The sequence below is a fragment of the Podarcis liolepis genome (genome assembly GCF_965112155.1).
Source record: "Podarcis liolepis genome assembly, chromosome: 1".
Taxonomy (NCBI): Eukaryota; Metazoa; Chordata; class Lepidosauria; order Squamata; family Lacertidae; genus Podarcis; species Podarcis liolepis.
Genome location: NC_139554.1, coordinates 76,058,471 through 76,086,145, shown reverse-complemented (window position 1 = coordinate 76,086,145; position 27,675 = coordinate 76,058,471). Strand labels below are relative to the sequence as shown.

Below are 27,675 nucleotides of genomic sequence, written 5' to 3'. Positions count from 1 at the left end.
CAGAGTTAAACTGCAATAAATGAGTAGAAATTGCCAGGGGCTACAGTAGGTTCATTCGGTAGTTTTTTTTTAAAAAAAGTTCAAAATCAGAATATTTGGTAAAATTCACACCTGTACATCTGCAGAGATAGGCGCAACCATCTCTTTCCCATTGACAATGATGGAATATAAAGACCTGAATGGCCCATCTTAGCTCTGACACTGGACAACTTTATAATTGCATCACATGTAGCTAAGGAACTCTGTCCAGGCATCGGACAGAATCCACCTCCTCGGATCCCTTTAACAGGATATCCTTAGTGAGGAGGTGCAGACAGAGGCTACAACCTCCCCTCCATCTAAACAAAGGTTTACCCAATGCCTAACCACCACCCAGGGTCGTGGGATTTAGCCCCATGTTAGGTGAAAGATTCCTGCAGTGCAGGGGGTTCAAATAGTTGGTCCTCGTGGTCCCTTCCAACTCTACAATTCCATGATTCTAAGGGATAGCCCTTATTATAGAGCGATTAGTATGTTTCCAAGAAAATTACAAGAAAGCCATTCTAATGAAAGAAGAGATGGTAGGAATGAGCAAACCGTTAACCACCAGTTCTTCAAATGTTTCCATCTGGTATGCGACAGCTAAAGAGTGGGATGCAGGATTTTACAAATGATAAAAGTTTCTATAGGAGCTTGCAATGTCAGTTTGGGCCATGTTAACAGCAATTTTGCATGGATTACTTAGTTTAAGTAGGCCCCGGCACCTGAATGACATCCATGGAAAGGTTAAGATAGTCTTCACATATAGGGGACAGACAAGTCAATGTCCAGCAGAGAAATTAAACAACTGAGAAGCATACATTGAAGGACATTCCCTATTTCAATTTTCCCCAAACTGCAGACTTATCCTGTACCCTTTCACAAGTTCAGGGGGGTCCAGAGAGAATTCAGTCCCTTCTTCACACAGGGGTGGAAACCACATGCAGCTTCTTCCTCCCTCACTCCTTCCTTTGTCCCTTTCATTTTGCTGAGACAGAAGCTTAGTTCCCACTGAGGTGATAAAGTGGAGTTTGGGCTGTACTGCCGAATACTCTCTTGGGCAATTAGTTCCTAAGTAATTCCTATTTAGGTTCCTGGGTAATTAGGAAAAAGAGTTGTGGGAATCACAGGCTGCATTTCATTTAGTTTAACATTGTTCAAGTACTTTCTAGAGCTAGGAGATGCTGCACACTGATATTGCGTGGGACTGAAGGAAGACAGACACCCTTTCAGAGAAATGCAAAAGGGCAATAAAAAAGGAAACTTGCATGATAACTGAATCAATATTATACTATTTCCTCAATGTTCCTGAATGCTAAATTACAGGAATTACAATGAAAATTTCACCTCTGTTTACTTTCTAATCTCAGCAAACACTGTACCCATTTTGACCACTCCTCCTCACCTTCCATCTCCTCCCCTATGGTAGCATGAATAGCACCAGTGGACATTATATAAAGGATGGCTATAGAGGGACCTCTGTCCTTCCCTCTTAGCCACCATGGGGCTAAGGCTTACCAGCCTTTTGACACTATGGCTGGCCATCTGCTATGCAACTGAAGTTAGAAAAGGTAAGACTTTTAAAGGAGATACTGTGGGATTGTCCAGTGGGGAAGCCTGGGGAACACTCACTGGCTGGTGCAATGTGCAACAAGTAAAATATTTAAATTGCTTGGCTAATCAATAAGGTTTTTGAGTATATGAAAAGTAGTCTGTATGACTACTTTTGTATGATGAACACTGGGTGCTTTTGCTCTCTGCTTATAATATATAATATTCTGGATGATGTGAACTAATTTGCTGGCAGAGTTAAGGCATAGGTGATTCTGCCTCAGGGAATTTGTGGTAGGAGGGGAAAGATGTTGTGCACTAGCCTATACCAGGCTGGTATCTTCCCGATGTTCTGGGGTTGAACTCCCATCACCTCCAGCCAGCACATCTGTGGAGGACCACAGGCTGGAGTAATTTTCGCCTTAGTTTATCTTGACAGCTCTTTCAGCACTATAATACTGATTTGCCATTATAGTTCATAGATCATACAGCAGAGAACTGTAGAAGGGACCCTGAGGGCCAATGCCCTGCAATGCAGGTAACTCAGCTTAGCATCCATGGCAGATGACCACTCAACCTTTGCTTAAAAGCCTCCAATGAAGGAGAGTCCACCACCTGAGGAGGTCTGTTGCTTTCATCTGTTAGTTAGACAATCAAGGCCCAGCTTCAGGTGCTCAACTGGGCTTTGCAACAGCAGATCCTTATGGATTCGAAGAATCCACAGGTTTTGCGCAGAAAGAATAAATACCAAAGACCTGCAGATGGTGTAGAACTTTATTTGGAAATGGAAGCTAAATGCCCCCATCATTTATGGATATAAAGTTGAGTCAGCTAGCATATGTGGTAGAGGAATTTATTTTATTTTTTAATTAAAAGTAGGAGATTCTGTGTGACTGGCAGAACCTTTACTAGAAGTGCTTCGGCTGTTTTGCATTACCTAAGCTATCCTGATGGATAAATAAATGGTAACCAGAGAAATCATGTAATTGTTGCATTAGTGTGCAGCACTTCACCTGTGTCCCAAGGTGCCTATGTTTCACAGCTTTATGGCAAAGATCTTGCTGTAGCAGCAAGCCCAATAACATGTGTGTGCCTTTCTCAGAGCATAAGTGTACATATTGCTTGATATGTTGCATCGGTAACTATAAAAAATGAAATACCAACATTGCAGTAGAACGTTTAATCCTGGTTGTTGACCCCTTTCCCTTCAGAAGCTCTTTGGATTTTATGGCTTGTTTTTATTTAATTATGTGTCATTTTTCTGCTTTATTGTTCCATGATTGCACTCAGTGGTTGCTTTGTCCTCATTTTTCAGGAAGAACTTCTAGCCATGGCCACTATGTCTGCAGTACTTGGGGGAACAACCACTTCAAAACTTTTGATGGAGATTTCTACCAGTTTCCTGGTGTCTGTGAATACAACTTTGTGTCTGACTGCCGTGAATCTTACCAGGAGTTCTCTGTCCATATCCAGCGTGAACTGAATGAGCAAGGGCACCCTGACATTCAATATGTCCTTATCACAATTAAGGATGTTGCAATCTACCTCACTCACAAGATGGTGGTGGTGGATGGGCAAATGTAAGTTCTTCCCATATTATTATGCTTCTAAGGCTTCCAGTGTTTAGCCACAGTTCTTTCACAAAAAGCTCATAATATAAATTGTGGCAACAACCTCCCGCCACTCAAAATAAACTTGAGGGAAATGCATTGTGTAGAAAGTCAGGGCATAGATCTTAAGGAGTACTGCCACTGAAATCTTGCCTTTTCGAAGTGAGCCTGGAGTTTTTCAGGTGAAACATCTGAGGAAATTTCAAGGAAGTAAAAAAAGGTGTTGTTTTTTAATAAGACCAAGTGACATTTCTACAACATCTCCAGAAGTGTCAAGGGAAGCCAAACTAGTTTTGATAGTTTTTCAGTGAGATTTTGCACATTCCATGAATTCAGCCTCCAACTCCCAATGACATAATTACCTACAAATTTTATTAAATGAGCAGGGGACCATTAAGATTGTGAGCAATTTCCCCAGCACTGCTGCTAATGTGCAGTATTTTACAGTCCGGTTTTGAAATGTAACTGAAAAGGCACAAACTGCCGGAGAAAACCACCAGTAGGAATTATTATTTGAGCAAGGTACAAAAATGGAAAATCAATACTTATACTATGAATTTCATTTTATAATGCACACAGACTTGACATCCAGGGTTGTTAAAAAACCTGATTATTTTCATGGCTATCTCTGGCATATTTCACCTCTTTAGTTATACTTCACATACAGTGATCTCCTTTAACAAAAAGACATCCAGAACAAGGCATTGACTGTTATGTTTCCTGGCTTCCCTAGTCTCACTGTACACACTGACCACGTGCCCAGTTACAGTGATGGGCAACTGCTACCATATACCTATCCCTATTTATGCTGGAGATGAAGGAGGAAGCTCAGAGAGACACAACAGCAGCTCTCCTAGCTATGCGAACACCATGTGAGAATGACACATCTAGCTTGCTGGTGGGCTAGTTCAGTTTGGCCTTTGTGAACTTTCATTGTTTTTCCAAACCTATCATAGCTGAGATGGATCATGGTTTTTCTTCTTAAAGTAGTAATTTGTAGTCAGAAGGACATTCCACATCAGATTATTGTGTTTGAAATCCATGCCAAATGTTAGGTAATTGGCTTAAGGAAACATATTCTTTCCCATAGTGAATGTTAATATTTTCCTTTTCCTGTAATGTGACCTGTCCCACTATTCTTAGGTTGACTAACATTTTACTCTGCAACAAAGGCTCTGAAATGAGTAAAACCACTTATGCAGTAATATCCTGCTTTGGAAATATAACTCTTGTGTAGCAAGACTAAGGGCACTTCAGTTAAAATCAAGAGGTGTGTTGGGGTGGAGGTGGTCAATCTATCAAGTATTGATTTCCTCATAATCACATTCATTGTAAAGGGAGTTTAAAGGCACACAAGCCCCGTCCCATATTAGGGGAATCATCTACGTAATACTGCTACACCCGTCCCACCCTACTCTGGATACATACAACCTGTATAGACTGTGATCCACAAAGTCTACACCCGCACATAAGCTCACCAGACAATGGTAGGAGATGTCATGCCAGCAGAGTCAAGGACAAACCAAGGTCAGGCACAGGGAACCAATTTGACTTCAAACATGATCCAAGGACAGCATCAGCAGGTAACAGTCCAGGGACCAGTAACACAAGAAACGTAATTTAAGGTAGGCTAATTCACAGGGACTTCCTAGCTACTGGGAGTCTCAAGCAAAGGGGTGATGTAACCTTAGCTTGTGGCATCTCAGGCTACATGGAAACCTACCTACAGTTGGTTAAGATTGTTCCAAGAGCCCTTTGTCTTGAGGAGTACCTTTACTCATAAGGAAACTTTTACCTTGGAGTCACATTGCAACTCTGGGCCTTCAGTTGCACACTTTGTCATTTACCCATCAGTGGAAAGGCCTGCATCTCAGTGGCTAAAGTCCCAAATTCAATCTTCATTACCTGCAGGTAGGGCTAAGAGAGACTCCTTTCTGAAAACCTACAGAGCCACTGCCTGTCATGGTAAACAACACTGAGCTTCAAAATAAAAAAATTCCTTCCAGTAGCACCTTAAAGACCAACTAAGTTAGTTCTTGGTATGAGCTTTCGTGTGCATGCACACTTCTTCAGATACACGTGCATGCACACGAAAGCTCATACCAAGAACTAACTTAGTTGGTCTTTAAGGTGCTACTGGAAGGAATTTTTTTATTTTGACTATGGCAGACCAACACGGCTACCTATCTGTAACTAACACTGAGCTTGATAGACTCATTTTCTGACTTTGGACAGCTTCTTATGTTTCTAAGATCTTCAGCCAAGGCTTGAGTCTTTAGGAACCTGTATTAATAAGCCCTAGTGACACTGTAAAATCTAAAGCACAGGATGACTAGGAAATTTCCAGTGGAAACATTGAAATAATAAATAAATAAAATATTTAAAATAAGCACCCTCTTAAACTGGTGAGGAAAATTTGACCATCCATTTTCTTAGATGAATGCTGAAACTTGAATGCAGAATCTGAGATAAACCTCACAGATTTTAACAGGCCATGAATAAGATTCTGCTTATTTCTGTGTATTCGTGTTCATTTTAGATTGGAAGTTGGGGAGCATACTGGGATGTTATAGGGGCTGTAAAATAGATCTGAGAAATTCTGCAAAGGTGTGCTTTCTCATCTAATGCTGGAGCTGTTGCTTGCAATGGAATCTAATAAAAACTCTGTATGACTTTCTTTCCTATAGTGCAAGGACTCCGTACTATCATTCTGGTATTCTGATTGAGAAGAATGATATGTATACCAAACTCTATGCCAGAGTGGGCCTAGTTTTGATATGGAACAGAGAAGCTGCTTTGATGGTACGTGTGGCCTTCAGCTTCTATTTTGAGACTTTGGTATAGGTTTTATGGTACAGGTCCAGCTCACTCAAGTGACCTATTTCTGCCCTATGTCCCTGTCTTGTGATTAAGAGCACCCAACAGAACCCTCTTGGCTGCAAGGGAAAGTAGAGAACCATTCTTGGTGGCTGCTCTACAGTTCCTCTGGAATTCAATGCTAGTCCTGCTTAGAGTAAGCCCATTGAAGTTTATGGACACGACTAACTTAGGCTCATTAATTTCAGTAGGGCTTAGTTGAATACAATCCTCTAGGAAGAATTCAGTGTAGCACTAAGAAGATAGTTCTGTCGGTGCAAGCATTTCAGTTTACTAGACAGAATGATCTCCCCATTTCTCTCCCCATGCTCTGTTGTGGATTTTCCTTCAACCCCTGCAAGCCGATTTGGGGAGGCATGGCAGTGAGTGGGCTAGGAGAGGAGTCAAAAGAACTATTCTGCTAGCAGAAGTCCTTCCACTGGCTTCCAGTAGCAGAACTCATTAGTTGAACCTGGCCCTTCCTTTTTGGCCTCTTTTTTTCTAAAGCAGTTGTCTTGCTTGTCACCTTAAAATCCCAAATCAAACTCCTGGCAACTCTGGTTAAAGGATCTCCTGTGGCAGGAAAGGAAAAATCATATGCTTGAGACACTGGACCACCAATGTCAGTCAGAGCAGCCATACTGGGCTCAGTATCCCAATGGTCTGACTCAACATAAGGCAACTTTACATATTTATTTGCTACAATAGCTGATATGTTCCTTCGGGTTTTCCTTTTTCAATTTAGATTGAACTGGACACCAAGTTTAACAACGGTACTTGTGGTCTTTGTGGGGATTACAATGGCCAGCAGGTTTACAATGAATTTCTCTCCAATGGTAAGTTGGACAACATTATAGAGAAATGATTATTATAATGAGTTACATAATATGAGGAGTTTAAATGCACAGGTGAGAACAAAGCAATGGTTTCTTTGCTGGGTGGTTAGAAAAGTACAGAGAGATTAAAATGCATACTATTTTTAAAAGCTTGGTCCACAAATGTGGAATGAATTCTGTGGGTGACATCCAACTATGTTATACTCACTGCAATCAAGGAAATTATGTAACATGTTCATTTATTTCAGAAGGTCTGCTCTGCCTATGATTGATGTTGGTTGGATATCACCCTAAATTAACAAAAGCAGATTTGGAGATGGTCCAAAACACTATTTAACCTGGTGTTTGTTTGTCAGATCAGGGTGGCTTAAGAGCAGCATATTCTCCTAGGAAACATGTGAATGTTTAAATGATTGATGGAGTTCACTGTACAGATTGTGAAAACACAACACCTTTCTATAAATCCAAATTTAAGCCCAGAAATTCATGAATTCTGCTATAAGCATAGGTTTAAAATGTAGAAAACATCCAAAATGTAGCGTGTTTCAATTAATCTTTGAATGTATGAGCAAAAAAGTGTTCAATTTAAAACTTTAAAAGGTATAAGTAATCTATTGTAAGTGAACAGTACCATCTGGTGTGAAATTATGCCTCTAAGCTCTGGTTGTGACACTGAGAGCAAAACAAAGATGCTGTTTGTTCTGGTTAATGGAAATAATAGAACATGCTGCTCACTCTATCTCACAGGTCTGAGCTACAATCCAATCACATTTGGAAACCTACAGAAGATTAATAAACCCAATACAGTATGTGAAGACCCTGATGAGACACAACCTATTGAATCTTGCAACCAACATGTAAGTCCTGAAAACTGTGTCATACGGTACGTGCCAGGAATAGAGATACCCATCTCTGTTAGAGAAATAGCAAGTGTGTACTAAGGTGTGCAACCACTTTATGATGCTCCCAGTTCTTGCTCTGAATCATAAGGTAGAGGAAAGGAGAATAAGAATGGATTATCCTGTACAAACATAGACTTTTGTGAAAATCCTGGACCTTCTTCCTTGTGTTACGTAGGGCCACTTTGAGCTTGGGAGGCCTGTTAAACCGTACTTTCCTCTATTTCTAGCGTGAGGAGTGTGAGAAGCTGCTGACTGCTCCAGCTTTTGCGGATTGTCAGTCCCGCCTGAATCTGGAACAGTATATCCAAGCCTGCATGCAGGACAGATGTGCTTGCCAGCATACAGAGGACTCCTTCTGCCTTTGCAGCACCATCTCAGAGTTTTCCCGCCAGTGTTCCCACGCTGGTGGCAATCCTCAGAACTGGAGGACATCACAACTGTGTCGTAAGTGATTAACTGGGTTCATCTAAGATGCAGCCAGGAGCGTTTAACAGGGGAGGGTGAAATCTCTCTTTAAATTCATGTAACTCAGAATGGTCTTGAAAGGTCCCCATCCTTAAGGTTAATTTCCAAACAGCAGTCTTGGGTTCCAATCCTGTTTTCTCATAGTAGCCAAGGAAAGCTTTTCCACTGATTTTGGTGGAAAGTTTCTGAATAATTGTTTTCATGCTGGAGAGGCAAGAAGAACAGAGAACAAGAAACTTAGCAAATTGTGTATTTAAATCCAACTGAAACTAATTAGGATTATGCTTTTAGCTGCCTGGATTCTTTCTTTTGATTGAACCCTAATTTCATGTCAATGTATGCATATAGTCAGAGCTATTTCTTTCATTATTTTAGCTAAGTCATGTCCTGGAAACATGATCTACCTGGAAAGTGGCTCACCCTGTATGGACACCTGTTCACACATGGGGATCAGCAAACTATGTGAAGAACACTACATGGATGGCTGCTTTTGCCCTGAAGGTAACAATTTATGTGTGGCCTAGTGGATACAACAATGGGCTTAGAAATGGGAAACCCAAGTTCAGATGTGCAGCCTTGGATTGTCATGAACTATGAGCATCTTTTTGTTTTGTTTTGCAGGCACAGTATATGATGACATCACTGGGAAAGGCTGTGTGGCCACGAGCCAGTGTTACTGCAAACTTCGTGGGAAATTATTTTCCCCTGGTAAAAACATCACCAATGACTGTGAAAGCTGGTAAGCCTATTCCGTGCCCTCTGAGAGTAATTATAGCTTTTTATTTCAGAGTTGTCACTTAAAGGATTCTTGTAGGGATGTGAATCTCTGGACAAACACCTTGTACCGTCACAGGCTTTCATATCTAATACATCGTATCATTTTATGCTAAAACATAGACAACTGGTTCTAGCAAGCCCCGGTGAAAAATTGCCCAGCATTACCAATTATGTACCCATCTGATATTGCTATATGAGCCTAAATCTCTAATTGTAAAAACATATTTCAGCAGCAGCAGCAGCAACATTGCGTGGACAGGCGGAGTCCCCAGATCCCGAGTGGTCCCCCCCCCGTCATGTAGAATAATGACTAAAGACAACGTGCTATGGGATTAAATTGGCCACAACTTTATTAAATTTCAAATGTGGGTAGACCTTGGCTCAGGCATTGGGCGTTCTCCCTCCCCAGTCCCCAGCCGGGGACCTAGGGAGCTTCAGGGTTATCCAGTGTGTGTGGGGGGGGATGGGCCGGCTCTGGAGAACATATGTTCAAGCAGAGATAGCTGCCCCTGTTACGCCGCCACCGCAAGGGAGATGACGACCTTTCGTCATACGGTCAAAGCCTCCCTTCAGAAACCCCTTTAACGGGGAACCCTGGTATCGCCGCCACAAAGAGGAAGATGGACTAAAGGATTCCGCCCAAGGCCTGATACCGCCAAAGTTGTGACGTTTTGCTACGGGAAAGGCCAAACCTGCCAATGCAGGGAAATTCCTTTCCGGCCCTTTAACAGCGACCTTAACGTAGCAGCGCCCGCATACCTGTGAAGAAAAGTTACCTGTAAAACCTATGAAGAAAAGTTAACCTGCAAAGAAGACATTAACTGAGGGTGGGTAGGGTGGGAGAAGCTCTGGAGCCAAGTGAGGATTCCCAGGTACGATCCTCCCTCTATTGTGTGGGCAGGTAATCCCTCCCCTACCTGGCCTGGTCTCCTTGGCAACGCTTCCCCCAGGTGGGATTGGACAACTGACTGAGGTAGGCGGAGACCTCCAGGTATCCTACCTGAGGGAAGGCAAAGCCAAGCCTATGCTGATGGGGCCGCTCCAGATCCAGGGCTGCGCGTGTCCACGCAAAGGTGCCCCCCCCCCGTTTTAAGCGGGGAGCGGTCATTCTTGGGGTAGAGAAAAGGGGATTGCTGCTGCCACTTTGCAATGTATCATCAGCACCTTTATGGCTTGCTGAATCTGGAATGTTTGGAAAAAGAAGAGGTTATAAGGTCCAAAAGTGTTATGGACTCATTTCCAAATTGACCTGCTGTAGTGGCTCCACTGCTGTGGTGCAGGTACTTCTAGTATAATTTCTGTATGTCCAGATCCCACTTTTGATTTCTTGTCTGTCTTCACAGCACCTGCCAATCAGGTAGATGGATATGCCAGGATTTACCCTGTCCCAGTAAATGTGCAGTGGAGGGAGGGTCTCACATTACTACCTTTGATGGAAAGAAGTACACCTTCCATGGTGACTGCTACTATGTGCTGAGCAAGGTACGTGCACCAGACTCTTCTACTCTGGCCGAAGGAATTATGCCACAGTGGGGTAGGGTAGCCTTCCGATAGAGTGCAGGTGAATGAGAAAGGGCTAGCCTTCCTGCCTTGGATGCAGTGTGTTTGTATGTCTGTGTGGCCACACCTGCTTTTGTCTGGGTCATTTCCCACTCTTGCCTGTGTCTTTGTATTGCAATATAGCTGAATCTAAGATAGGGCTAAAATGGGGGGTGGGAATTCAAAAAAGGAATTGGAAAGGAATGGGGAATGGCAATTTGAGGTTAGATGTCAAATATTTCCCAGAAGGAGGGCTTATACTCTCCCTGAAAGAAAAAGGAAAAGAAAGGCCTGTGACCCGGATCATGGAATGTGACATCCTTAAGGTCAATGATTTATTGCACTTTTTGTCTGAATGGGTAATTTCAGCCTATCTGTGAAAGGAATCATTTCATATCAGCAAAAGTTGACCACTTTGATTGTATTTGTTCTTCTGTAATTGCAGAGCATACAGAATGACTCACATGCCCTCTTGGGAGAACTAGGCCCATGCGGTTCTACTGACAAGCAAACATGCCTAAAGACGGTGGTTCTGTTAATAGACGAGAAGAAAAACGTAAGTTTAGGGTAATGGTGGTATGGCTCTGAGCTAGTTCATCCAAAATATGATGCCAGATAAAGGTTTTCCTCATAACTCAAAGATCTAGCCAGTCAACCATATTCTAAGACTCCCAACCCTCCCCTTCCATTGACATCTTATTCTATTTGTATTCTGCTCATACTTCTTGCTGAGCTTCATGGGGTCTGTGTGTGGAATTATGTAATATGTAATTTTACCACTCCAAGAGGTTCTGGTTAACATTTAAACTTATGAACATTGATCCAAGTGTCAGAATTACATTGAACAATAAACCAAACATTGAAATCCTCATTTCATTTTTTATATTTTATATACTTTGCTTATCTCGTTTGTGTTTTTACATCCTCTTTAAATCCAAGCCCACATTTCCATGACTTTCAGGTTCTATTTATTTTGTCATATCTTCCTTTTACATATTTCATACTTAATATGTTTGTAAAATATACCCTATAAACATTTTAAAAGCTACCATTGGCCAGAAATCCTTGCCAAAGATTTGATAAGAGATTTTTCAGCATTATTTCCTCATGTCACAGTTCTGCGCTGTACACTCATGACTACTTAGCTGCCAATTGCCAAAGAGTATGCAGACTTTACAGCAGGGATGGGTGCTACCTGTGACCCACCAAATGTCAACGGGCTCCTGTTCTCAGTGGCAAAGGATGATGGGAGCTGCAGTCCAGGAACATTTTGAGAACCACAGGTTCCCTGCCCTCTGCTCTGCAGATTTAATCTGATCCTGTTTAGCTTTCTTCAGTTTAGGAAGCCATTGAATGTGTAGTTCTATGAAATACTTCTGAGCAAATAATTTCCAGCATCTGGAGATTGTCTGAAGTCACTGACCCCCAGCCCCAGCCCCAAGACACACACAAGGGTGTGTGATCCAAGCAAACTCCAAAAGGGTTCCTTTCTCCACCAGGTCCCAAAACCATAAGTAGCTGGCATCTGCCCTCCAAAACCCGATTTGCCAATCTGGTCAGCTGGAAAATAAATAAGAACCTACTTTGTTTCTAAGCAACTGGCTGTGGCTACATTAAGAACCCAGGGAGGGTTATGGGCACTGAGATAATTCAGAATTGGTAAGGAGTGGGTGCCTCTCCCTGGCCCTGGTTTGTGAACATGATATGCATCCAAATGCCCACTATGACCTGCCTGCTTCCTGCCAGAGCTGGATGCAACCCCCCTTCCCCATGATCTACTTTGGGGGAAGAGTGAAGTAGGCTGAGGCACATTGCCTGACTGAGTACCCAGGTGCAGGATTGCAGCCACTGTGCAGCTGCAAACTGGCAAAAACTGAAAATGTATGAATACAAATACAATCACTTTTAAAATTGGAGATTTTTATACCGTACTTTCTTGAAAGAACAAAGCTGAAAGCAACATAATTAGGAACTGCTGATAAAAGAAAACAATGCTTTGATTCTTCTTATCTAATTTTTGGATGATTTGGAAATGTGACGGTTAATAAGCAACCAGAATAATCTAAGTCAGATAAATTCCATCATAATTAATCCATATATTCTGGAAGTTATAGTATGTTTTGCAACGTTCCCTCAGAGGTTCATGCCTTCCAGTCCAAGAAATGAGCATTCTATGGTGCAAGGTGCTCTCCAGTAGGGATTTGCACAACATTGTGCATAAGTGTGTATGAAGGGGCATTCATGTGTGTGTGTGTGCACATACATGTTCCATTGCTTAGTTCTTTGGGTTGCTTAAGCTCTTACCCAACTTCCTGTTGTCAGATATAAGAAAACTGTCAATGTTCAAAATTTCCAGGATGGGTTCCTTCTGGGCATTACAATCGTTATTATTAATGTTCATTTAACATGACCCCCAGGTCCCTTCCAACTCTAAAATGATGTGATTCTATTACATTCCTCACCTTTAAGACTCTGAGGTCACACTAACATAGGCTGTTTCTCTCTTCACACAGGTCGTAGTTTTCAGATCAGATGGTACCGTATTACTGAATGAAATAGAAATTCATTTGCCTCATGTAACAGGTGAGGAAAGGAACCCCCAACTTCCACCCCACCCCACCCACCCCCTAAATTGATGGTTCCACAAATCCTTAGATGTTATGGAGCATGATTAAATTAAATGCAAAATAAAATATGCTGGAAAGGAGGGTGAGAAAATGTACTCCTTGGTTTATTTGGCAGGGAATGATCCAAATGATTGCTTGTCCTTGTCTGGGGACTCTTCCCTGTCCCTTCCCTTTTTCATATCTACCCCCCTCCCTGCCGCTTTCCTCTTCTCTTCATTAAGAAACCATTCCAGGCCAACACCTAACCTTTCTTGCAGTGGCGTAGCGTGGGTTGTCAGCACCCGGGGCAAGGCAAGTAATTTGCGCCCCCTTGTGTGAGAGAGTGTGAGTGAGCCAGGTAGGGGCAGAGAGCTGCGAGTGCGAGCGCCCCCCCCCAGATGTTGCGCCCGGTGCGGCCGGGCCCCCCTGCACCCCCCACGCTACGCCACTGCTTTCTTGCTCTCCTGGCTGGTTATTCAGCCAATGGCAATGTTCTTCATAACAGCAAAGGTATCTGATATGGGAATCTGGTATAATACACAATGGATACTGTTTTTGCCCCTCTGATATGATGAGTGCATTACAATAAGCAGGTGATAACTTGGCCTTCCTTTTGTTTTTCAGCCAGCTTCACAGTTTTCCAGCCGTCTTCAAACTACATTATTGTGCAGGCGACCTTAGGCCTCAGGCTGGAGATCCAGCTGGTTCCAGTTATGCAGCTCTTTGTCATTGTGGACCAGACTGCCCAGGCAACTCTCCAAGGCAAGTCTGAACGGCAGGGAAGAGGATTCCGCCAATAGTAACACTAACAAGGGGGTGTTTGTTTGTTTTTAAATTAAAGATACATGGGGTCAAATATCTACCTGCAAAAAAACAACTTGTTTAGTCATTTTTTTGTTTATTAAGACATATTTATCTCCACAAATTGTCTCAAGGCAATAAATTGTAAATCGTGACACACACATAATATATTATATGCTAGACTAATTCCACAGGCATGCTATTTGAACTAAAAAAAGCTGGGGCAGAGAACAGCACAGTTGTCAAAATTATACTGGGGTATATATACACTTATGCACAATGTTCATGCTGATTGGAAGTGATGTGCTTATTGGATGTATGGAAATTTATCACTAGAAAATCTTAGTAAATTGCTCACTATTCCCATTTTACAAAAAAGAAAGGCACGCCTTTAAAGAAACTCACAGCCAACATCTGTTGCTTTTATCAATAGGTCTTTGTGGGAATTACAACGGAATAGAAGGAGATGACTTCAAAACATCAAGTGGATTAATAGAAGCAACAGGGGCTTCCTTTGCTAACTCATGGAAAGCACAAGCCAGCTGCAGTGATAAGTTGGATAACTGGGACCACCCTTGTACTCTTAGCGTTGAGAATGGTAAGGATGGGTGGTTTTCATAAATAAATAACAGGTTTCAATATCTGTGTGCCATCTATATCCAATTTTCAGGTCAAATATTGAATCTGAAGACGGGGCCAATTTTCTTTATTACTTGGGAGAGCAAGTTGTGATGTATAAATCTGTGCTAGGTCCGAGGCTTTGAATACACTGTCTCAAAAGAAAAAGTTTCTAAAGAAATAGGATACAACACTGCTAAAGATGAAGAAGAAATGCTCATTTTATCTATTATAGTTGTGAAAATGGAAGCCTGCTTAAAGTTTCCATCCATAGTATTACTTCTGTTTATGTTTACTGTGCTTTATAGTCTTTTGAAGACAAAACTGTTGAGCATGTACAGTCCTCAGGCGATTTTGTTGCCCAGTTATGTGGGTAGCTACTTGCCTTTAAATGACAGAGAAGCTGCATAGTGTTCAAACATCCAGACACATACAGTATTCATTTTGTTTTGCTGTATTGTACTGCATAGTTATTTGAATTCTAGCATATGGCTATAGGCATTACATAGAAATACATGAAGTGAATGGTTTATAATAACATTTTATTTCTCTCCAGAAAAGTATGCTGAACATTGGTGCTCTTTGTTGAAAAGTACAGAAACTCCTTTTGCCAGATGTCACTCAGTCATTGATCCAACAGATTATTATAAGGTATGGATTTTCAAATTATTCTGAGTCTTTATTCACGCAGCTTGGTGTTTTGTTACATGGAGTTGTTCACTTTCAGGTATTATGATAAACTGAAAAGAGTGGTGGTAAAGCAAGTTCTGCAGCTTTCTTCCCAGCTGCTTTTCATAGGGTTTGAGGGTTAGAATTACTGACAATGGATTATCCAGTTTCAAACCCAGCCAAATTTCTAGCCCTTTCAGTTGGAATACAGGAACTAGAGCAAACCCATTGTTGTGAAAAGAGCCAAATAATAGTTATCCAGAAGAGAGTCATGAGCCAGAGGGCTCTTTTAGCTACACCCAAGATTTTAGAAAAATTCTCTAGCTTTTTTAAATAAAAAACAAAACAAAATAGCAACAGCATGAGAAACTGATTTGAAAAATTACATCAGTAAAAAACACACAGCTTGCTATGGGAAGTTCATGCAGTTCAAGAAGTGCCAGCACAAAGTCTCCTTGGGTCATAAATCTGACATCAAGAATAATCTGACATCAAGAATCACAAAACAGAGAAACCAGTAGGAGAACACTTCAATCTCCCAGGACATTCTATACAAGATCTCAAAGTAGCTGTTTTATTACAAAGGAATTTCAGAAATAGACTGGAAAGAGAAGCTGCTGAATTGCAACTCATTACCAAACTTAAAACCATGGAGAGACCTGGTCTGAACAAAGACATTGGATTCTTATCTCATTATACATGACTAAGCCATTTTTCACCTTCTCACCCCTTGCCTTTTCCTGTAAGACCTATTGCAGTCGTTAAGAGTCGTCAACAGGCTCATCTCAGCTATCTGCCAATCACCCATTCCCACCACCCTTCTGAGTAATACCCCTCCCCACCTTCTCACTATATAGAAGGATCTGGCAACTTCTGTTTCAGTGTATCTGAAGAAGTGTGCATGCACACGAAAGCTCATACCAAGAACTAACTTAGTTGGTCTTTAAGGTGCTACTGGAAGGAACTTTTTTATTTTCTCCTTGGGTATGTGGAACTAGTTCTAGCTTTTGGGGGATCCTGGTCAGAGGAGATCCCAGATTCCCCAAATAGTTCTAACCCTGATGACAGGCAACATGGTGGAGGTGAGCCAGTCTGCTTTTAGGTCGGGGTGGAGAACCTTGTGCTCAGATGCCAAATGTGGCCCCCAGGCCTCCTTTTCTGGCCCTTGTAACTCTCTTCAGGCCACATACCATGACTGACCCTGCTTCCATGTTGTTACCTGGCCAGAATGTGTCCTTGAACTCTGACAATGCCTCTTGTTTGTCTGGTGTTGTCTGGTACAGAGAAGGGTACGCATGTAGAAATGAGAGTGCTGTACAAAGGGGAAATTTACATTAGTTGCTCCACCCACTTTTGCCTTTGCCCTGCCTACCACTGATATGTGACCCCCTGAAAGCATGCTGAGAAAAGAATGTGGCCCCTGGGCTGAGAATGATTCACTGCCTGTTTTAAGTGGATCACCTTGCTGTGGGGGAAACAGCCCATTCATTGCTTTTAACAAATTAAGCAAAATAATAGGAGAAGTTCACTCTAGCATTTGAGAAAGCAATCTTGAAAAAACTACTAACATTTTTAAATGGAAGAAGGAGAGGAACAAATGGCATTGCTAAGGAAAAGATCTCAGTTTATCATTTTACTTTCATTTTAACTGTGGAACAGGGTACCATTGTGTAGCATTGCTACTGTTGAGGACTAGCTCTTCATTCATCTTCCTACAAATGTACTTGAATGTTTACTGGCTTTCCCCCCTCCCCTTGCCCAGCGCTGCAAATACGATACCTGTAATTGTAATGCCAACGAAGAATGTATGTGTGCTGCCCTATCATCATACGCAAGAGCCTGTGCCTTCAAAGGGGTCATGTTATGGGGCTGGAGAAAGAATGTCTGCAGTAAGTGTCTATATCCCCACCCTTGCCTTGAACAAAATGGAGCAAAACCTTTTGAATAACAGTGTGCTAACTGTAATGTTTTGAGACTAGAATGTAGTTAATATCAACAAACGTAGCATACCCCATTCATCAAAATATATGGTTTTTGGAAGATGCAAAATGTTTTGTTGACATTGAAGGGAAGCACCCATGTATGTTGTTTACATTGACATACTTGTGGACGGATACAATGAATGTAGAAGTACTGGACAATTCCATTTGGGATACTGGGGTGTCTGCAGTGTGACTTAATGAGGCAATGCTAAGTCATTTATTACTTCCTGCCATTTAATCTTTCAGCTAGACCAGGAATAGGGAACCCCAGGCCCTGGGCCAAATGTGGCCCTCTCTGCCTGGCCCTCACAACTCTCCCCATACCACACTCTCCTCCTGGCTCTGATTTGCATATTTATTGAGTGTTTTTGCATGACTACGATGTATCCTTAATAATGTTTTTTTGCTTGCCTGGATGAAGGATAGAGGGTAGAGAAGGGTGTGTGTACAAGCTAGAGTACTGTACAAAGAAAACATTTGCATTTGTTGGTCCACCCACTTTTACCTCTGGCGCTGCCTACCACTGGCCCCCATAAGGTTGCACAGAAGGTCATGTGGCCTTTGAGATGAAAAAAGGTTCTTCATCTGTGAGCTAGACAATAATAGTTTCCCCCTCTCATTGTCTTAATTGCTACCTCGTAAGTGCTTAGTTTCACCCAAGCATGACAACATTTCTTCATAGGAGTCTTAACCTAAGTAGAATTCAGACAGCATGCACTGAATGGCTTAGGAATGGTGAGCAGGAATATATTTAGGAATGGTGAGCAGAATATATTCTATCCATTCTCACTTTTTGTCACTTTCTCCCCTTCATTCAGACAAAGAAGAATCCTCTTGCCAAGCCAGCCAAGTCTTCCGTTACAATCTGACTTGCCAGCAAACTTGCCGCTCTCTTTCTGATGGTCATAAGTACTGCTTGGAAGGCTTTACTCCAGTAGATGGCTGTGGCTGCCCTGATAATTCTTATATGGATGACAGTGGCAAATGTGTGCCAATTGCTCAGTGCCCGTGCTATTACAAGGGTGTGCCCATAAATCCCGGATATGTTATAATGAAACAGGATGAGCGCTGGTATGTTAACACAACAGTTTATGGTCTTTCTCATTAGGTGGGAAGCTCAATGTTCAGTACCAGGAACTGCTCTCTTTTAGTTGCAATCCTGCAATGTTTGCAGGTGGAATGGGATGGGGAATTTTGGGATTACGTTGGCTGTGTATGAGCATTCTCTTCATTAACCATAAGACAATTTAGAGGTTTGTGATACTAATTCAGAAGAGGAACTCCCTTCCAAATCAAAATGAGAAATACAAGCATCAGAATGCATTGTGGAGTGATTAGTTTTTAAGAAACTTTAGACATCTATGTTGTTCACCAGGCATAGTGTTCAAAGAACAAAGAGGTGCTGAAATATTGCACTGTGAATTCTTGAGATTACTTGAGAAGTCAGCAATATAAGTGTACACAACACCTGCCCCCCAGTATTTAATGCGTAATCCAAAGGTTCCTCCATATTCCCCTCAAAACTATATGTCTCAGCTTAGAAATATCTTGTCAAATCTTATTAAGAAACTGACATTTTGTCTTTGGCACTTGCTCTTACTTTGTTTTATGCATTGTCAGTAGGGCACCCATGGTGTTCAAGTAAGGTTTAGCAGAAATGGTACTCTTAAATTTTTGCAGCAGATCTTTAGTTTTTGTTAGTAGCATTATGTAAATTGGGAATCACTTATAAGCTCAAATATCTGGCTTACCATTTTTTTCCTGTTGTGTATTCCATTCTAGCGTTTGCAGACATGGAAGATTTCATTGTGTGCCAGTGGACGTAACCCCTGAACGTAGGTGTACAATTTCATGTTACATTATGACTTTTTCCAGTTTGAGTTGTCGTCTGTATGATTTTGAAGTTGTTCTTAAGAATATGAGCCATTTTTTGTGAAAAGAATTAATAAAAATGCAATTAATAATTATATTTTTTCAAGCTGACATGATATAGTTTGCTTCCTCCTAAAATGTATCAGAATTTCCCCTCTAAATCCACATATTTATATAGTTTTCATAGACATATCCTCAGCCTTTGAGTTGTTTAAATTGCTTTGTTTAAGTTGCTCAACGTAAAGTATTGATAAGAGACTACTGATTTTAATTAAAAACCTTTATTTATAGATATGCTTCCTAGTTCATGGGTACAAAACAGGGATGTCTGTTGGCGCCCTTTTTGTTTAATTTTATATATAAAAATTAAAAAAAATTATATACAGCTCTTGTTGATTATCAAAATGGATCCAAGATAATATTGTCAGTGTTCTATATTTTATTTTACAGATTGCTCACCCAACATGACATATTTTGACTGCAACAACTTTGACAGTTGGTCTTCCCAAACACCAGTACATCTTAGCTGCCAAACACTGGGAAATGATCAGGTACACTTTCATTGTATTTTGACGACACCCTAATGTCTTCATTCTCTTGTTGTGATGTAATTAACAAAGAAGCTGTACTCTAGGCGTCTTTAGGAAATCTCCTTGAGACTGTGGGACATTTCCTAGCAAAAGGACTGCAACTTGGAGAAGCAAATACCTGCACATTTCTACCACCAGTTTGCCTTCATTGGTTCTGATTGTTTTTAACTTTAGTAACATTTTCATTTCATTTAAATAATTTCCACCTTCATTTAAAATAAATCAATAAATCAATCAATAAATAGATAAATAAATAAATAAATAAATAAATAAATAAATGCTATATTGGTATCCAACAATAGAAATCCCTCTGCCACCAACCAATGGGGGCAACTATATTTTCCCCTGAAAATAATTTCCCCAGCAAATTATGCTATTTTTTCACAATGTAACATCTCTCCTAAGGGCTCTCTATTCCAAGGAGTGACCACACTGCTGAAAGCAGCCAAACCATGGTTTGAAGTGGTAGCAAGGGTTTTGTCTGTTTGCCTTTTGTCAAAAGAAAAAGAAAAAAACAATTGACAGACTTGTATTTAAAGGATAAGACCACCTTCTGGAAAAATTATTAAAGTAACCCAATTCTAAAAGTCTCCAAAAGTGCCTCTGTTTTGTAGACCAACTTTATTTTAAACACACCCAAGTTTCTGAACAAATTAAATTGAGGTTTTATCTCACCTTGCAAATAGAAATTTGGTAAACTTTGAATGGTAATCCCGAGTCCAATTTGGCTTTATGAACTTATCAAATGCAAGGCCCGTGAATTCTGATTGACCTTATCATAAAATGTGAACACAATGTTCTTCTTGCTCCTCACAGTTCCAGACAGAGTGTGTTTCAGGCTGTGTGTGCCTTGATGGATTGATAGATGATGGCAGAGGGAATTGTGTCCAGGAACAGGACTGCCCATGCATTCATAACAAAGTTTTTTACTCCCCCGGAGAAACAGTAAATGTGGACTGCAACACATGGTAGGATCTTTTTCACTGTCACTTATTGTAGTCATAGCAATGTATGAATATACTACTATGCAAACAGAGTGTACGTGGTGGACTGCATGTTTTCTCAGCTATATCATTTACCCAGTACTTCAAAAGCAATGCTCGGACACAGAGACTAAGCCTTACACAATTTCTTTAATTGTTTTGGTACTCTCCAGTACTTGTCAAAGAGGAAGCTGGAAGTGCACCACCAATTCATGCTTTGGGACATGTACCATTTATGGGAGTGGCCATTACATCACGTTTGATGGAAAATTCTATGACTTTGATGGCAACTGTGAATATGTGGCTACTCAGGTAATGTTCAGCTATACTCCTGCAATTTTATACTGTTTTGAATTGTGTGTGTGTGTATCTCCTATCTATTTGGCTTCCCAGGCATTCCTCAACATCTCATCTTGTGAAATTTTCTTACTTGGTGGAGTAATCAATGGTTCTGTTAAGATCATTTCAAATGGTAGTATCTAACAAGGTGGTTCCATTAGCGCCAGGACTTCTGGTTATGCAATAGAACTACCCCCTTCCTCTCTGCTCCCCACCCCCCCAAAAATCAATTCTGGGTCCCCCCCAACCTTCTGGAGAAGATTTGATGATGTTCAATTGTGCAATGGAAACCCAATTGTATGGGTGTCTCCAGGCTGCTTAATATGTGCTGAAATAGTTTACACTCATCCAAACAGAATTTGCTAGTTTTTAAGCCTTGTTTTCTCCATTTCATTTGGTTGTTACGTTTTGCAAATGTGTTGAGGAATTAAGTGCCCTCTGAACCACAGAGGACTGTTAAATTTGAAAATATATTAAGTTTGCTACCAATACAAATATGCAGTGCAGCTTTAGCAGCTTTTTAAAACACAAAAGAAAATCAAAGTTATCCTGGTTTTGGTTTTTCTTAGTTTTGTTCATCTTTCCTTCTTGCACCTTCATTAGGATTACTGTGGAAACAGCGATTTGGAGGGAACATTTAGTGTCATCACAGAGAATGTCCCATGTGGAACCACTGGAGTCACCTGTTCCAAGGCCATTAAAGTTTTCCTTGGGGTAGGTATGAACATAGATGAGAACAAGCCTGAAAGCGCTTGGTCTGCACCTGCAAATAATCAAATCAGGTTGCCGTGGGGAGGTGCAGGCAATTCGTTGAGTTCTTAGTCAAATGAGGCTCCTTACTTTTGAGAACTGGTGTCATGATATCCAGTTTAAAAGAGCCAGACTGACTCTAGGGGAGCTGAGGGTATCAGGTTAAAATGCTAATGTCTGTTTTTGTTATGGGGCTTCTGTTACACATCTGTCTTTTTAGAGCACTGAAATAAAGTTGGAAGATAAACAAATAGAAACAATTGAGATGAATACTACTAGCTCTGTGACTTACTGGATTCGTGAGCCGGTCGGGCTGTACATTGTAATAGAAACCAGCAATGGTGTTATTCTCATCTGGGACAGGAAGACTACTATTTTCATCAAGCTGGCACCCTATCTTAAAGTGAGTAATTCTTGAACATATTCCTTTAATGCCATGGAAAATTTGTTATTAACAGATAAATGCAACAAAAAAACCAACGTTTTATTGCTTGTGGTAGCATGTGTGCCTTACTGCATCATTAATAGAATGGGGCGCGAGAGACACAGGGGGCCCCAACTGTGGTATCACACAAGGTGCCACTGGAATTTGAGACCCCAAGGTCTGGCATTGCTCCCACCAACTCAACAGTATCCATAATTAGTAATGCTAAAACAAATGGCAAAAGAATCAAAGCAATATATATCACAATGAAATTTCTGCTAACTTTAAGCCATTGCAAATCTTTTCCAGTCCTAAGGTATTGACTTTTCCTCTCTCTAGGGAAAAGTCTGTGGCTTATGCGGCAACTTTGATGGCAAGGCCAGTAATGACTTCACTGCAAGGGACATGGTCCAAGAAAATAATGCACTGATATTTGGAAATTCATGGAAGAAGGATACTGCATGCCCTGATGTTGATGTAGACCCTGAGCCCTGTGAAAAGAAACCTCATCGCAAATCCTGGGCAGAGAAAGAATGCAGCCTCATCAAAAGTGTTGTGTTTGAAGAATGTCATTCAAAAGTTAGTATTGTTGAGTCATCACTTGGACAAGCTGGGCTATACTAGTCTCGGGGGGGGGGGGGAGAACAAGCTATTGCCATATGTGAGCATATGGAGAATAAAAATAAAAAGATCTTTAAGCAGTTTACATAAAATACCTAGCAAACCATGGGAGATCGTCAGTAGTGCAATTGATTTTAAAGGTCTTGACATACAACAGATGAATCTATAATATCCTGCAGACAATTTCTAACTTAGTAGCACCCATTCCATTCCAAACTGGATAGTGGAGTGGTTTTCAACTTTAACTGTAAAGAGATGTTATCCAATGAGAATGTGACTTAGGATAAACTCTAGAAAAAGAGAAGGAAATATCATGGTTAGACATGTCTTGAGTTGGTATGGCGCTCCCATTTCCCTCTCCAGAACTCTCTGCAGGTACTCTATTTTGAGAAATATTGTTTGAAATGAAAACACATAAATTCATCTGAATTATCTTCACCGAAAACCAAATATTTGTTGTTGCTATACAGAATGTTACTAGCTTAAAAGTCTGAAATTGGAATTGATAAAATATCTCATGGAAGTAAAATGTGCCATAGATTCTTGATGCCTTGTTGCAGTGCTGTGATGTGTAATGGGATGGATACTACTGTGGCATGGATGTGCTGTGTACATGTACAGCAACATCCAAAAACATTGGCAACTAAGGGGAATCATTATCAAAGATGGCGGTGAGTTAGGCATCCTGGTATTGGATGGCAGAAATACGGTAGTTGATCCATTGAAATACCCTTGCTCTGTGATTCTGTGACTCCCTAATAGGTGGCTCCAGATCAGTACTATGAAGCTTGTGTACATGATGCTTGTGCCTGTGACTCTGGAGGCGACTGTGAGTGCTTCTGTACTGCAGTGGCTGTCTATGCACAAGAATGCCTCAAAGCTGGAGCATGTATCTACTGGAGGACTCCTGACATATGCCGTGAGTTTTGTGATAAAATATTTCTCATGTATGCATAAAATTAAAAAGAGATGATGACCCAGAAACAGTGGCTTAATACCTTTCAGTGACCCAAATTCTAGATGCACTGGTTTTTATAACCCTAAGCCCCACCCTGTATATTTTGAGATGTACCATTGTCTCCTCCCATAGCCATTTCATGTGATACCAACAGGCTTCTAATGTGAGTTCTTTTGTGATATCTTTTACATGTGCCTCCAAATAAAATTCAGTTCTCAGTAGGTCAGTTGGTCATACTTGCTGTTCTCCAACAGGAATCCCAGGGGGGTCCATTAACTCACAGAAAAACGGGATGCCTCCACACTATGTGATGATGATGCAAGACTGGGGCTGGGCACACTGTCAAAGGCACACCTAGGCTCCCTTGCACACTTGGCAAGGAGTTATATTGGTGCCTCCAAAGCCAGAAGAGGCAATGGACCAGAAACTTTTTTTAAAAAGAGTTTTTTGGCACCGTTTGCACTCTGTCAGTGACTTACTCTGTGGCTATTGGGTCGGGTCTGCTCTGCTCTACTTCCCCTTCTCCTCCACCTTGCTCTGTCTATTTGCCTTCCTGCCTTCTTCCCTTCCTCTGCTTGCTACTTTCTCTTCTGTCTCCTTCCTCCTTTCCTTCTTTTTTCCTCCTCCTGCAACTCATGTTTGCTCGCTCTATCTTTCTTTCCTCCAAGCCCTACTGGATGCTCTATTCACCCTCCTAATACTCCCCAACTGGGGAAGGGAGTCTGCAGGGCTGCTGTGACCAGATTCCTTTGCTGAGACACCCAGAGGAGCCTGGGCCTCTTGCCTGGCTGCCCAGGGCAGCAGAGCAGTGACCCAGGGAGCATGCAAATGGGCAAAAAGGCTCTTAGCCACTCCGAGCCAAAGAGGAGAGAGTCCTGGCCCTGCATCCTCGACATGGGCCAACCTAGCCATCATTACTGTCTCCACTGGCTTTGTATTAGGGGGAAACATTCAGGGTATGCATGTAGGATCTTCTCATGATTCGAAGTCCTGATCATGCAACATAAGTTCTTGCATAAGCATCCTGTTCCATCAGTGGCCAACCAGATGCCTATGGCAAACCTGCAAGCAGGGCCAAGCACAAGAGCAGTCATTCCTCCTGTTGTTTCCAACAACTGGTATTCAGAGGCATACAGCTCCAAATGTTGATGCAGAGTGTAGCCGTCATGGCCAGCCCTTACCCCAATGTATCTTTCCAATCCTCTTTTAAAGTCATCTACATTGGTGGCCAATGCTGCCTCCAGTGGGAGTCAATGATGGCCCCATTCACAGGGAGGAAAGGCTCCCAATCCCAGTGAGATCCTGTTTGTGTACAGCAAGTTCCCCTTTACAGACATCCTTCCCAATTCATGGATGGCAGGTGGACAAGATTGGCAGGAGGAGTGGTGGTAGGGGTGGGTCCAGTGGGCACAGCCTTCCTCTCCCTTTCCATAGGACTGCAATCCCGTAGAGGGAGGTGTCCAAATAAGTCTGTGTTCTGTTAAACCAGAGTGAAGTGGAATTTCAGTTCCATAGGTGATAGAAATGGTTGCACGTTAAGCATAGCTGTCAACTTTTCCCTTTTCTTGCGAGGAATCCTATTCAGAATAAGGGAATTTTCCTTTAAAAAAGGGAAATGTTGACAGCTATGGGTTAAGTGACCTATGTGCAAATATATGTCTGTGACTTGTTTTTATCACAACTATCTATCTTTTGTTCCAATAGCAATCTTTTGTGAGTACTGGAATCCTACAGATATATGTGAATGGCACTATGAGCCTTGCGGAAGTGACATTGTTACCTGCAAGATCCTTAATGAAGTCAGCACCAACTTTTCAATGCCATATCTGGAAGGTAAGAAACTGCCAGTTACTGGTAGCTTTTGGTCTTTAAGACTCTAGTTAGTGCAGTTTGGAATACAGTTCACCCACTGGGCCAAAGCAACTTCCCCCATCTCCCATTCCCTGCTTGATGCATTAGATGCCTCTCTGAAACTGTGTATCTACAGGTTTTGCAGAACATGTTTACAGCCTATAAAGAGACGCTGAGACACCACAAGCCTAGGACTGCCTCCCATATGCCAGGGATGGCGACCCTGTGACCCTTCAGATGTTGCTGGACTCCAAGTCCCCTCAGTCCCAGCCAGCATGGCAAATGCCAGGGATGGTTGTAGTTCTGCAACATCTGGTTGTAGTTCTGCAACATCTGGAAGGCACCAGTTGGCTCCCCTTTTCGCATGCAAATTTTGCTACTATGTCAAGTTCATTGCTGCAATGTAATTTTACGAATCTCATTTTTGTGGGTTCTAGGTTGCTACCCACGATGTCCTCCGGATAACCCTATCTACATTGAAGAGACCAACACATGTGGGACAAGTGATATGTGTGGCTGCTATATTAATGGTGTTTACTATAGACCTGGACAGTCTATACCCACAGATGATCAGTGTACAAATTGGTATGTGAGAATGGAGAGCTGATGGACTAACAGTGGCAGGGAAACATATGTACATGTGTTGATATTTAAATTGCTGGTTTCTTGGTCTGCTACACTAGCCTTTTTCATGAATGAGAGTGCTGTTCTGAATAGGAAACTATTTCTTATGAAAGTCTAAAATGAAATTGTCCATGGTGTCCAAGAGTAGGTTGGATTTCCCCCCTTCCTTGGGCAGAGATCCTCTCTCAGAATTCCCACCCCAGACAAAGTACACCTGGCCAACTCTATTTGCAACCTTCTGGGTGACTAACAAAAATATTCCTCTTTAGGAGGATATAGAGATAACTGTATTTTCTGCCTTGTTAAATATTTTTGCTAATGATATGCATTTAAATATTATTTTAAATGAATTTATAGTGTCACAATGCAGGAGCAATTATAGCCTGAGCATTTACAGAACAGAAGTACAAAACAAACAAATATACTGTGCAAATCTTCAAGTATTTCATTTCTGAAAAACTTCTTTTTTAAATTTCAGTTTCTGTGTTTATGCTGGAGAAACGAAATGTGAACCCCGAAGAGGTATATTTCATCTTGCTGTTTTTCCATTCAGAAAGCAAAATAGTACCATACACTTTCCCCCATACATTTCTCTGGGGGACTGAACAATGATTTCAAATGAGTCCCCTGCTAACTGTATTCTTTTTAAAATTATCATTGAAAAATAACAATAATAAAAGGACAATCTTTTCCCACTTTGCAGTTGTTCCACAAAGAAGGGTAGTAGCTAAGGGATGGCTAAACATTTTTCTGTAAGCCTGTATTTTGTTTTTATTTATAAGGCACTTATTTCATCTTATAACTTGTCACAGATCGTAATGCCCATCTTACTTTAAAATGCATTCTATACATGTTTACTTAAAAGTAAGGCCCTGTTGAGTTCAATGGAGGTTACCACCAAGTAAATGACTTCTTAGCCTTAGGGCAGAACTCTACCGCTACCACGCTGATGTTGATGGCTGGTGGGTTAGGATTACTCATTACTTCCTCTCCACTGCTGATGGTGGGACTCTGCCATGGTGGAGGATCCAAGTTCTGCCATGGTGGATGGAGAACTACTGCCAGCAGTAGCCAGTGGAAAACCCTGAAATGAGGCATTATGGGGTGGGGTGGATCACTGCAGGCTTTGCATCCACAGGATCCAAAGCCCTTCAGGCTCCTCAGCTTCACTAGTCCAGAGCTGGCACAGCAAAAATGGGGGGGGGGGGGGACTACCTTCTGCCCTGACCAGCACAATCCACTGTACCTGGCTGGGACTTTGGATTGCTCTGCTGATGCAATTATCCTACAGCACATGGTGTGCCATTTTAATATCTCTGCATTTTAGTTGTATTCTTACTAAGGCCACATTTCCCAGTGGCAAGAACCCTATCCTATTGTGGGAAACAGGTGATGGTGGAAATTAAGCAGGTGTGTACATCCATGCGGCCTCT

The 27,675-nt window shown here is 41.6% G+C and overlaps 1 protein-coding gene across 1 annotated transcript in view; it reads left to right on the top strand.

Moving 5' to 3' along the window:
* Window positions 1-1,515: 1,515 nt before the first annotated feature.
* The window catches only part of MUC2 (mucin 2, oligomeric mucus/gel-forming), a 63,087-nt gene continuing 36,927 nt past the window's right edge, over window positions 1,516-27,675 (top strand). Inside the window, exons 1-27 of the mRNA XM_083459388.1 lie at window positions 1,516-1,589; window positions 2,885-3,149; window positions 5,867-5,981; window positions 6,781-6,871; window positions 7,619-7,728; window positions 8,001-8,217; window positions 8,614-8,739; window positions 8,860-8,977; window positions 10,359-10,497; window positions 11,000-11,110; window positions 13,068-13,137; window positions 13,785-13,922; window positions 14,395-14,559; window positions 15,136-15,230; window positions 17,011-17,137; window positions 18,049-18,301; window positions 19,013-19,065; window positions 19,553-19,653; window positions 20,509-20,660; window positions 20,849-20,987; window positions 21,618-21,728; window positions 21,985-22,167; window positions 22,528-22,767; window positions 23,572-23,728; window positions 25,472-25,600; window positions 26,056-26,203; window positions 26,721-26,764. Coding sequence (XP_083315514.1) covers window positions 1,520-1,589; window positions 2,885-3,149; window positions 5,867-5,981; window positions 6,781-6,871; window positions 7,619-7,728; window positions 8,001-8,217; window positions 8,614-8,739; window positions 8,860-8,977; window positions 10,359-10,497; window positions 11,000-11,110; window positions 13,068-13,137; window positions 13,785-13,922; window positions 14,395-14,559; window positions 15,136-15,230; window positions 17,011-17,137; window positions 18,049-18,301; window positions 19,013-19,065; window positions 19,553-19,653; window positions 20,509-20,660; window positions 20,849-20,987; window positions 21,618-21,728; window positions 21,985-22,167; window positions 22,528-22,767; window positions 23,572-23,728; window positions 25,472-25,600; window positions 26,056-26,203; window positions 26,721-26,764 — 3,667 coding nt within the window. The 5' untranslated portion in view covers window positions 1,516-1,519. The remainder of the gene's footprint in view (window positions 1,590-2,884; window positions 3,150-5,866; window positions 5,982-6,780; window positions 6,872-7,618; window positions 7,729-8,000; window positions 8,218-8,613; window positions 8,740-8,859; window positions 8,978-10,358; window positions 10,498-10,999; window positions 11,111-13,067; window positions 13,138-13,784; window positions 13,923-14,394; window positions 14,560-15,135; window positions 15,231-17,010; window positions 17,138-18,048; window positions 18,302-19,012; window positions 19,066-19,552; window positions 19,654-20,508; window positions 20,661-20,848; window positions 20,988-21,617; window positions 21,729-21,984; window positions 22,168-22,527; window positions 22,768-23,571; window positions 23,729-25,471; window positions 25,601-26,055; window positions 26,204-26,720; window positions 26,765-27,675) is intronic.